This window comes from Silene latifolia, chromosome 11 (assembly GCF_048544455.1).
Source record: "Silene latifolia isolate original U9 population chromosome 11, ASM4854445v1, whole genome shotgun sequence".
Taxonomy (NCBI): domain Eukaryota; kingdom Viridiplantae; phylum Streptophyta; class Magnoliopsida; order Caryophyllales; family Caryophyllaceae; genus Silene; species Silene latifolia.
The window spans coordinates 32897770-32910309 of NC_133536.1; the positions used below are offsets into that span (position 1 = coordinate 32897770).

Genomic DNA, 12540 nt, shown 5'->3' on the forward strand with positions numbered 1-12540 from the left:
TATCACACTAACTGTGGAGGACACTAGCTCCAACACTATCGCATACATCTAGGGTTGATTCTTCTTAACTCCCACTCACTTTCACATTCCTCTTTGCTTTAATCAAGCAAAAATGAATCTCATGAAGACCTCTCTTCATGTCATTCGTGATATTTTATACACTTAGTAAGAGTGAGTTACTATAAAGTGAGTGCAACATGTGGCAAAATCTCAACTTCTTGCGAAATTGGACTACCTAACCGTTCAATTGTTATCATATGCCTAAACTCTTTAGGACATAAAAAATTGATTTGGCCTTTCTCGAAGTGAGCCATTTGACGGTATCATATTGGAGTATTATTAGTGTTTTTGAAAACTCTTTTCGCAAATTTTTGAATTACACTTGAGTAATTAAAACTAATATGTCATCATCATGACGGAGGTGTCACTTCCGAAATCAAGACTCTCTTGATAAAATGTGACTTCCTTTTAAAATCGTAATATGAGTTTACAACATGAAACCCCCTTTTTAAATATGTATGGATGTTAAGTTGTATAATAATCGCAATAATTGTTGTAAGCTTATGTAGGTGAATTAGTAAATCATGTTACCAATCATTGCTACCGAATTCCTTCAAAGAAACTGCTTCCTATGAAAGAACGAAACGAGTATAATAATAAATAGAGGATGAAAGGAGGATGAAGTGCGCGATGTCATACTTTTATGAGAATGAACGAAAAATAGGAAAAATTAACATTCAATGTTTTAATTTTACTTGTGAAACATCTTTAACAAGTTTGAACATTTATATAATGATCTCCCACTAAATTATATAAATGATTCCAAGACCCAAATATTAAACAAAAATGAGCATCGCTGGGCGAAACATCCCATAATTGTGTAGATTCGGTAAGTCACGTTGAGTAATTCTACCTCTAGAACTCTTGGTCGACGAATTTCCTTAAATCCATTTACTAGCCCCGGAACACAAGACTGTCTTATATCCCGTTGAGTCCAACCAATTTTGGCGTGTGATAACCGCTTACCACCCTACTTACCCAAGGTAAAAAGAGAACACCCCGCTTGGGCGAGCGTGGCTCTAATGAACAAGAGATTCATAGGTGTTAGTAATTGGTAAGGCTAATCTCAATTTTAGTTATGTGAGAGATCTTGTCAATTTAGTCATAAATTCCTTATAAGTGAATTAATTCGGTGAATGTAAATGACGTGAATTGACAACCGCGAAAATAAAATGCATGTGAATGGCGATTTTGGCATGCGCGAAAATAAAACAAGCAAACATGTAAGCATATGAATAAATCCTAGTATGGCCACCTAGTTAATAAAAAAAAAAAAACTAGTCTATTACATTTCGGAAACCAACTCCTTGGTCCCTTGCCTCTTCATTCCAAAAGTGGCTCTTCCATGTGGGATTTGGAACACCTTCCAAAAATAGACTCCGTCTCGTTGTAATCCGTCTTTTGGAAACGCCGGTAAAAATAACTATTACAATTAAATTACATAGCTATTCCTATTATACATTAATTAATAAAATAAATAAAACTATTAATTAATTACAAACCGATGATACGAGATCGTATTTGATTACAAACAAATCGATATTCCCATTCATTTCAGGTAATAACGATAAAAATTAACTAGGCCATACTAGGTACAACAAGATAAATACTTTAAATAAATGACAATCATTCATTCAACTTAAATAAATATGCTTAAAATGCTGTAAAATGATGCCAAAATCGCCCTATCTATCATTCATTGGTATCCATCTCGGTTTTTGTGGATTTAATCGATTTTTAACATGTAAAAATCAATAATCAACTCTTAAATCTCATTTAAGTCCAAAATAATTGTCCAAACTGTTTTGAACTTCAAAATTAGTCCTCACTAATTTTATGATAAATAATTAGTTTGATTTGGTGATATTTTGCTAATTTAATCGATAAAATCATAATATTTAAGTAAAAATCCAAAATAATTGAAACATTACCCAAAAAATTGAAACAAAAATTTTTAAATATTCTGGAACACTCCCAAGAACACCAAAACGTCAGAAAAATTGCCCAAAAATTCCGGAAAAATTTTATGAAGAAAAAGATCCATATTTATCGGTTTTTAACCACTAAAACCAATAAACATCAAAACAAAGTGAAAACACACATGCAAAATCACTTTTAACATTTAAATAATATTTTTAAATGTACATAAATTTATCATGGGCAGAATCAAATGTTTCGAAATTATGATTAATTAATTCACTTTGATCGACTTTTATATCTTAAAATCAATAAACATGCAAAAAATTCGAACCAACCTCCAAATTTTTGCATACAATCAGTAGAAAACATGCATGAAATACCATAAAACATCCATGCATGGAATCAACTTTTAACTATTTTTAGTCAATTTTTAACTAAAATACGGCATTTTGACTCGATTTTCTACCAAAAATCATTAAAAATAGCAAAATAACTTCAAAAATCACCAAACAATACCACAAACCTTTTGAGATAAGTAGGTATGCATGTCCCAAAAATTTCGTGCTAAAACCTCTTCTAACACAATGTTTGAGTGTTTATAAATTATCTCATAATTCATTAAAATGCTTAAAATCAACATGCAAATTACAAGCCTAAGCTCTGATACCACTTGAAAGATCATAGATCCATATTAGACTCTCTAATAAAAATTAAATTATCTCATAATTTATCATTTAGGTGATCTATGTAACATGTATGCAAATATGAAAGCATAATAATGAAAGTTTAAGGAAAAACAATTTCCTTACATTGATTTTGTGGTAAAAAGGGCACAAACTAGTTCACCTTACTAGCTTGTTCTTGAGCTTATTCCAAGTGGATGATCCTCCTTACTAATCTTCAAAGATAAGATCTCCTTCTTGTTGCACCCAAGAACTTACCCAAAAATAATAACAAGTATTTAACTAGAACTTGTTAAAATTATACCCTTGATATTATTTGTAATATTACTAACATTTCTTAGTAATAAAATTTGTTTACTAACCTCTAAGTAAAGATGTGTAATAATTTTAGAGAGATGTAGACCAAATAAATGAATCACATGCAAAGTATACAAGTGAATGTTGTAGAGTGTAAAAATGAACAAACAATTAGGTCTATAAAGGAGGGGGGGGGGGTGGAGTGTGGTGAGGTAGAGTGTTCAATTGTCTTATATTATTTTATCTTACATCATATGCAAAATCATTTATAAGATAACTTATGGTAGTATATAAGGTAAAGTCATAGATGCAGTTGTCAAAAAGGGGAGGACTTGTTATGAGGCCCATGTTCTTATGCTTATGCAACCTGTAACACAGGCTGAGATAAAGGAGGTAATTTTTCATATCCCTAATGATAAGGCCCCGGGACCTGATGGGTACTCTAGTAAATTTTTCAAGGACACTTGGGACATAATTGGGGAGGAGGTCAGTGAGGCCATCTCTGATTTTTTTCACTCTGGTAAGCTCCTCAAACAATTGAATGCCACTGGCGGGCTCGTCACTTTCTAAAAGCAACACATCGAGTGTTCCATCTTCTTCAATAAGTCCCACATATCGATCGGGATGGCAAATAACTCGGCCCGTTTTTCTAAGAGGAGGAGGGACAACCGCGCTAGATGACGAAGGAACAACTTCTTGCGTCTCTACTTCGGTTTGTGGCTCTTGAACTTCATCAAGTTCAAAATTTCTCCCACTCTGTCTCTTAGAAATAAATTCTCTTTCTAAGAAGACAGCCTCGCAAGATACAAACACTTTGTTTACTTGAGGTTTGTAGAAGTAGTAACCTCGAGAGGTCGAGGGGTAACCTACAAAGATGCTTTTTTCGGATCTTGGGGCAAGCTTGTTGTCGGCTTTTGCCTTGACGTAAGCATCACATCCCCAAATTTTCATGTAGGATATATTAGGAACTCTTCCCGTCCACATCTCATATGGAGTCTTTTCGGTTGACTTCGTGGGACTATTATTCAAAGATCTAATTGCGGTTTGAATCGCAAATCCCCAAAACGAGTTTGGTAGCTCGGTTTGACTCATCATTGATCGAACCATATCAAGTAGGGTTCGATTTCTCCTTTCGGCAACACCATTGAGTTGTGGTGTTCCGGGTGGAGAAAGTTGCGATATAATACCACAACCTTTGAAGTGTGAATCGAATTCAAGGCTAAGATATTCTCCACCACGATCGGATCGTAGTGCCTTTATTCTTTTGTTCAATTGGTTCTCTACTTCGTTTTGAAACTCCTTGAATTTCTCAAAAGCTTCACTTTTATGTCTCATTAAATAGATATACCCATATCTACTAAAGTCATCGGTGAAGCTTATGAAGTAGTCATAATTTCCTCGAGCGGTGATACTCATTGGTCCACATACATCGGTATGTATGAGTCCCAATAGTTTACTTGCTCGAGTTCCTTTACCGCTAAAAGGATTACGAGTCATTTTGCCAAGAAGGCAATATTCGCATGTTCCATATGATTGATAATCAAATGGTGTAATCACATTACTTGAAATTAATCTTTTGATGCGATTCTCGTTTATGTGACCTAATCGACAATGCCAAATGAACGATTCATTTGGGTCACTTGATTTGAGTTTCTTTGATTGAATGTTATAGATATCATTAGTCGGATTCGACGTTTCTAAAATGTAAATGCCATTAATGGAAGAAGCTTGGCATATAACCAAGTCGTTCCTTGAAATAGTACAACGATTGTTCTTAATGACAAAACAAAATCCGTCCATGTCTAACATAGCGATAGAAATAATGTTTTTAGAGAGTGTAGGCACATAAAAACAATTATATAAATACAACTCAAATCCATTAGGCAAAGCTAATACATAAGTTCCTTTGGATTCGGCCGCTACTCGAGCTCCATTTCCAAGGCGTAGATCCACATCTCCATTGCTAAGCCTCTTCACGTCTCTTAAACCCTGTAAATGATTACAAAGGTGAGAACCACAACCGGTATCCAGTACTGATACGACTCATTTAGTCTTAGTTATTTGGAGCGATTTAGTATGGTTTTAACGGCTTGGAGTAGTATTATGAAGCTTAATTGCAGGTTATTTGTTAGTGAGCTTTGGTTAGCTATTGGGCCGGTTTTACGAGTTTTAAACGGAGTCCAAGTCCGAGGAGAGATAAGCCCGGATACCTATGGAGATACATGAGACGTGTGCGCTTAAAGTGCGCTAATTGAGCGCGCATAAGTCAAAAGAAAAGGGGCAGCGGCAGCAGCTATGCGTGACCTGCGTTCAACCTACATTCGTCCTGTGCGCGACTGAGACGCGACCTATGCGCGACCAAGACGCGCGCCTGCTTGTGTCCGCGTCAGGCTGTGCGTGATGTTAAAGTCTCATGTTTTATTTCCTTATTTGACTCGGTTTGTTCCGATGAATTTTATTATTATTATTATTTCTAATACTTTATTTCCTACTTTAATTATTTACCTTATTACTATATAACTTATTATTTTAGTTTTAGAAAAGATTGACACAACTTTGAGAAGAGAAACCCTATTATTGTTTTTTAGCAGACGATGTGTAACTAATCTTTCTTCTTGGATTCAAGCAATTGAAGCGCTCATAATACGATTGTGAGTTTGAATGTTTTAATTTCTTGTCTTGATTATTGTGAATTGCTTAGTTATTAATTTTATGAATGTTGATTGATTATTGCTAGGTGTACAACTAGTGATTGATTTCTTCATTCTATTGTTAGTATTGTTAATTGAATAGGATTTATTGATTAACTTTACGTTAGTAACAAATAGGAATTAATATTGAACGGGATACGTTGATATTAGTACTTAGAAGCGATTCACATAAATATCTAAAGTGCAACTGGATTGTATGCATTATTTATTCTCTATCGAGTTCTCTATTTTATATTGCTGCTGTTGAATTAAATCTTGAACTGGATTGTTAAGGTTGTTAACAGTTAGGGTTGATTAAGAACGGGATTCGTTTTAATTAACTATTCATAAGGAGAATTGGAATTTGTCATTCACGATAGAGTAATCAAGATTAGTAATTGAAACCGTCTTACAGTGATCAATTGTTATTGAGTGTGGATATATGCTTGGCTCTAAGACCCTTTTAAATCATTTGATACACCAAAAGTCAATAGTTTTATTACTCAATTTGCATTAGCTATTAATCTTAGTTTATTAGAAAATCAACTCAAATCCCCCCTTTTTGTTACTACGATCTTTAATTACATTAAAGATCGACTGTTCCTACACCATAAATTGCATAAATTGTTAATCTGATTCCCTTGGGTTCGACCCTTATTTCCGCTTTACTACTGTTTAGTATTTGGATTTAAGTGATATAAATTGTTAATTTGAGGCATACGACTTTAGCCTGTCAAATTTTGGCGCCGTTGCCGGGGAATTGGCCTTAATTATTTTTGTGTTTTAGTGTAGGTTTATGCATAATACTCGTATTTCTAACCTGAATCTCGAGCCTTTCGATCCAGAGATTGAGCATACTCTTTTCAGGTTACGAAAGAACAAACGAGGTGCAATAGTGGCTGTTCCTGAAGGCAGCGAGTTCGACGATCTACATTCAGACTCTGAATATTCTGAAATTTCTGAACAACCCGAACCTGTGAATATGGCTAGAGAAACCCGCACTCTAAGGGAGCTCACAGCTCCAAATCTTAACGTTCAACCATTGTGCATCACTTTTCCAAAGCATTGGATGATGGAGTCACTTTTGAACTGAAATCGGTTTGATACATCAATTACCAAGTTTCATGGTATGAGCATTGAGGATCCGAATAAGCATCTTTCAGACTTTCATATTGTGTGCACTGGTATGAAGCCACCTGCTATTACTGACGAGCAGTTGAAATTGAGAGCATTTCCTTTCACCTTGAAGGACAATGCGAGAGACTGGTTAAACTATCTCCCACCGGGAAGTATCACTACTTGGGTAGGTATGAAAAAGGCGTTCTTGGAGAAATATTTTCCTCCTTCTCGATCATCTCAAATGAAAAGAGCCATCGATAATGTTGAACAAGAAGACGGGAAACTATGTATGAGTATCTTGAGAAATTTAAGAAGCTCTGTGCTAGTTGCCCTTACCATGGTTACTCTGATCAGGATCTCATTATGTATTTTTGTGGTGGACTGAACCAAGATGACCGTCGCATGATTCACTCTGCTTGTGGAGGAAATATAGCTAACAAAAATCCAGATGAGGCTTGGGAGGTTATTTCAGAGCTAGCTGAGACCTCTAGACAGTTTGAGAGGAAACCATCACGAAGAGGAGTGAATGCTATGGGTGTTAGTCCTGGTTTAGAGGAAAAGGTTGATAATATTGTTTCTACTCTCCGTGACATGTTATCTGGGAGACAAATGGCTACTGTTTGTGGTATATGCGCTACTGAGGGTCACCCTAATGATTTGTGTCCTTACTTGCGAGAAAGTGGCCAAGAAGTGGTGAATGGTGTTTGGGAGAGTATTACAAATAACAGGAAATGGGATCCATATTCCAAGACCTATAATGAAGGATGGAAGGCTCACCCTAACTTTCGTTGGGGAAATTCTCAAGCCGGTCCATCGTCTGACCCTCCTAGAGGTCAGTTTCTCCAAAGACCACAAGGACAACAATTTAATCAACAAGTGCCTCAACAATCAGCTGAACAAGCACCACCGAGTTCATCAATGTCTACTGAGGACATGATTCGGGCTCTTACCATTAGTGTCACTCAAGATAGAGCAGAAAATAAGCAGAATTTCAAGAATCTTGAGAATCAAGTTAGTCAACTAGCTACCGCGGTGAATCGTTTGGAAGCTAAACAATCGGGTGCTTTACCGTCTCAAACAGTCCCAAATCCTAGGGAGAATGTGAGTGCCGTGTCATTGAGAAATGGAAGACAATTGGAGGAGGTTGAGAAGGTGAAAAGAAAAGAGAAGCAACCTATGATTCAAGAAGAAGAGGAAGAGATAGTGATCGAGGAAGGTGAAAAAGCTTCTATTGTTAAGGAGAAGGAGCCGATTATTTCTTCTATACCGGTGGTGGAACCGGATGTACCTTTCCCCGACGCACTGAGAAGAACCCAACACTTTGAGCATGACAAAGACATTTATGAGGTATTTCAAAAGTGCGAGGTAAATATCCCTCTTCTTAATCTTTTAAAGAGTATTCCTAAATATGCTAAATTTTTAAAAGAATTATGCACCATTAAAAGGAATAGCAAATTGAAAGGGATGAAGATAGTCAAGGGTAAAGGTCCTAAGGGGAAGATTAATGAATATGTGTCTGCTCTATTTCAAAAGAAATTACCCCCTAAATGTGGTGACCCTGGTATGTTTGCTATCCCTTGTACCATAGGAGACCTTAGGTTTGAGAAGGCCATGTTAGATTTAGGGGCGTCTATTAATGTCATCCCTTTTGCTATTTATGAGACTCTGAAACTTGGGCCTTTAAAAGACACTAGTGTTGTAGTTCAGTTGGCTGATAGGTCTAGTGTCTATCCTAAGGGGATTGTGGAGAATGTCATGGTAGGGGTTGGTAAGTTGGCCTTTCCGGCTGACTTTTATGTTCTGGATATGAAAAATGAGGCAGGTGCTATACCAGTCTTATTAGGGAGACCATTCTTGAGGACCGCGGGGACTAAGATAGATGTCCCTAAAGGTTCTCTTACCATGGAATTTGATGGGACGGTTGTTAAATTTGAAATTAATAAACCATCTTATCGTTCTCCGACAATTCATTCATTGTGTGCCATAGACACTTCTACTAACCATGTGTTACCAAAGTGCCGGAAATCTCCTATTCCGAGCAATGTGTCTTATGTTTTGCAGGGATCCCCTCATAAGGAACAAAGGTGTGTTATCTTATGGGATTGTCGGACGATGCGAGAGGCATTTAGAGGTAAAAATGAGGCTTGGTTTGATAAGTTAATTCGCCGGAAGGGCTCCGGGAAAGGTTTGCAAACTATCCATATAAAATCTCGTCATCATTCTTCCTCTTGCAAACCTGTTGGTAAGTTACGGTAGTTTACTTCTTCCTATCTTCAGTCGGGTGGTTACCATTCCGGAGATGTCGAGCCAACGACGTTAAACAAAAGCGCTCACGGGAGGCAACCCGGGTTTTGTATCCTTTTTCTTTGTAATTTTTCTTTAATTGTGGTTCATAGTTAGTTAATTTCTTTTGTTTTATTTAGTAATTTAAAATATTGGTGTGTGTGTTATTACTCGTTTTAATTAATTTTATTTTGACGGTATGTTATATGTACTAGGAACGGAGAATGAAATTTCAAGGCGGAGGAAAAGAGTCGAGAAAACGGAAGGTCAATAAGTAAACCATCTCGAATTGCGCGCAGGTATCAAGCCTCTGTCGCATTAATAACACGCGTATGGAGCTCAATTGACAATGAGGCAGCCTCAATTGCGCGTTCAAGGTTCACCAGATGCGTGTTCAAAGCGCGACTGCCATTCATTCGAGGTTCAACTTACGTTCACCTTAATGTCGCGCGTCATACTCAGGTATGAAACCCCCTTCCTTCGATACTCTCTTTTCTTTTCCTCAGAATTTCCTAAAATCAAATCATACAAACACAACTTCTTTCCCTTGATTCCCAAATTTCTCCTTCAAATTGCTGCTCAATTCTCACGAAAAATTCCTCACAATAGCAATTGATTTAATTCGTCCCTGTTTAATTATAAATCCGAGCCCATATTACGGAAGTTTGTTCGAAAATTTGGGGTTTATAACCCTAATTTTTGGAATTTCGAAAAAATCCGTCAAGTTCTTCCCAAATTCATGTCCATTCATTGTTAAATCAATACAAATCCGTCCCCTTATTGCTACAACGGGTTCGAAAATTTGGGGGTTGATAACCCTAATTTCTGCAATTTCTGAAATTCAAGCAATTACCTCAATAAATCGTGTTCCTTCCTTGTTATATCAACGATTTCGTGCCAATACTGCTGAAATTGGTGCGAGAATATTGGGGTTTCGAAGAACCCTAATTTCTGGAATTGAACCTACCACCTCGAGTGAGACGATTTTGGGCGCTGGGTTGGGGGTTTGCTGCGTCGGTTTTGAAGGTTTTTCTACTCCTTCACGACTACTGCTTTCTGCAGGTTTGTAAGTACTCCACTTTTCGGTTTCATTGTTTAAGTAGAGTATTTGTGAGTACTTCTACCCAATTGTGGTCGTCTTTTGCGTTTTATTGCTGGATTGAGGACTGTAACTTGGTTTGTGTTGAGTGCTTTGAGGGAGTGTCGGGTTGTACGGCTTTGGGATTGTGTCGTGTTGTGAAGAGACTCTGAGGTTGTTTTTGTGACGTGTCGGGAGTGTTGCTTTTGAATTGCGGTGTTGTTGCTAGGCTGTGAATTTCTGGAATTACAAGGGGTTTTGTCGCGAGTGCTGTTAGATTGAGTTGCTGTGAATTTGTTTCTGGAGTTGCTGTGACTAGGTGTTGGTGAAGTGAGGTTAGGTAGTGTTGGGCTGTGTTGTGGGAGTGCTGAGTTGTTGAAGTTTTTGTGTGGTGCAGAGGAGTACTATGTAGTTATTGTTGGATAAAGGGAGTGTTGGAGTTGCTGTGGTGTTGTTGAGATTGCCGGTGTTGTGGAGTTGCTGCTGTTTTGTTGTTGTTGTTATTGGTTATTGCTGTGTTGCGATGTAGCTTGAATGAGAGGCTGACGGGTCGGGCGAACCGGAGAGTGCTGAGGAAGAGGAGGGGGCTGATGATGGTGAGGGTACTAGTGGTGGAGAAGCTATTGATGATGCCTCTTGGCGAGGCCGTGTAGCGATTGAGCTGAGGAATTGAGAGATGAGTGACATGTTCAAGGACATGAATCCGGGGTCTTACAAAAACCCCGTGGATACCTTGTATGAGGAGTTGGCTAAGAGACGTCTTGACAGAGAGGCTCGTGCTAGAGCCCGACAGACCCGTCGCTTCGGGTCTCCTTCTTCCTAGCTAGTGGTATGCCCCTTCTCTTTTCTTTTGTGTTCCCATACAACATTGGGGACAATGTTGAGTTCAAGCATGGGGAGGGGTATATTCACTATTGTACATATTTTAGTCCGTCACTTGTCATTTAATTTGCTTTGTTTTTAAAAAAAAAAGAAAAGAAAAAAAAAACAGAAAAAACGAAAAAAAATGAAAAAAACAAAAAGAGAAGTACCCGGCTAGGTGAAAACCCGAAAGGGCGCCTAGGCAAAAATGGGAAAGTGGCCGAGGACGGAGTGAAAACCCGAAAGGGCGCTCCGGGTAAAATGAAGAATTGAGATGCGTGCCACGAGAGTAGTGTGAGGAAAATAGCTAGAGTGAAAACCCGCAAGAGCGGGCGCTCTAGGCAAAATGAGAGATTTAAGGGAAAAAAAAAAATCCATTTCACACTAATTTTTGTGTCTTGTTTTTGGTGTGGCGTCATAAGAAGGGTGCTAAAGAAGGTCGGTTGGGTAGGACTAGTGGCTAAGGTGAGCAGAACCGCGGTGCTATGTTGTTGTTGGTTGCACCTTGCTATGGCGGTTGTTGGTTTTGTGCTAGTGAGTGGAGTAGAGGTGTCTAGGATTATACACATGGCTAGTTGGTTTTTGTTGTGAGCCATGTGAATTTTTGGTTAGGATGGAGCAATAAGGGGCGTAGCATTGTTTTCTATTGCTGTATTGTGGTGACTACGGTCACTAATTATTGTTACTTTGCTCTTTTGTATTTTGAGGATGTGGGTGTGTTACTCTTTTCTAGGCGGTGGAAATGATTACACTTTTTGATGGTGCTTTGGAGGGCGTGAGAGGGAAGTGAGCATTCTTGTTGTCTGTCATTTTTCTACCATGTGCTGGGTTTGAGCTAGTGTTGGTATGCTTTTTCATTGTGTCCTTTGGTTTTACATCGAGGACGAGTAAAAGTTCAAGCATGGGGAATTTGATACGACTCATTTAGTCTTAGTTATTTGGAGCGATTTAGTATGGTTTTAACGGCTTGGAGTAGTATTATGAAGCTTAATTGCAGGTTATTTGTTAGTGAGCTTTGGTTAGCTATTGGGCCGGTTTTACGAGTTTTAAACGGAGTCCAAGTCCGAGGAGAGATAAGCCCGGATACCTATGGAGATACATGAGACGTGTGCGCTTAAAGTGCGCTAATTGAGCGCGCATAAGTCAAAAGAAAAGGGGCAGCGGCAGCAGCTATGCGTGACCTGCGTTCAACCTACATTCGTCCTGTGCGCGACTGAGACGCGACCTATGCGCGACCAAGACGCGCGCCTGCTTGTGTCCGCGTCAGGCTGTGCGTGATGTTAAAGTCTCATGTTTTATTTCCTTATTTGACTCGGTTTGTTCCGATGAATTTTATTATTATTATTATTTCTAATACTTTATTTCCTACTTTAATTATTTACCTTATTACTATATAACTTATTATTTTAGTTTTAGAAAAGATTGACACAACTTTGAGAAGAGAAACCCTATTATTGTTTTTTAGCAGACGATGTGTAACTAATCTTTCTTCTTGGATTCAAGCAATTGAAGCGCTCATAATACGATTGTGAGTTTGAATGTTTTAATT

At 37.9% G+C, this 12540-nt stretch overlaps 1 protein-coding gene across 1 annotated transcript; it reads left to right on the forward strand.

Annotated features, from left to right (window-relative positions):
- Positions 1 to 7054: 7054 nt before the first annotated feature.
- On the forward strand, positions 7055 to 9025 carry LOC141613216 (uncharacterized). The gene has a single exon (XM_074431955.1). It carries the CDS (start codon positions 7055 to 7057, stop codon positions 9023 to 9025), a length of 1971 nt encoding a protein of 656 aa, XP_074288056.1.
- Positions 9026 to 12540: the final 3515 nt, after the last annotated feature.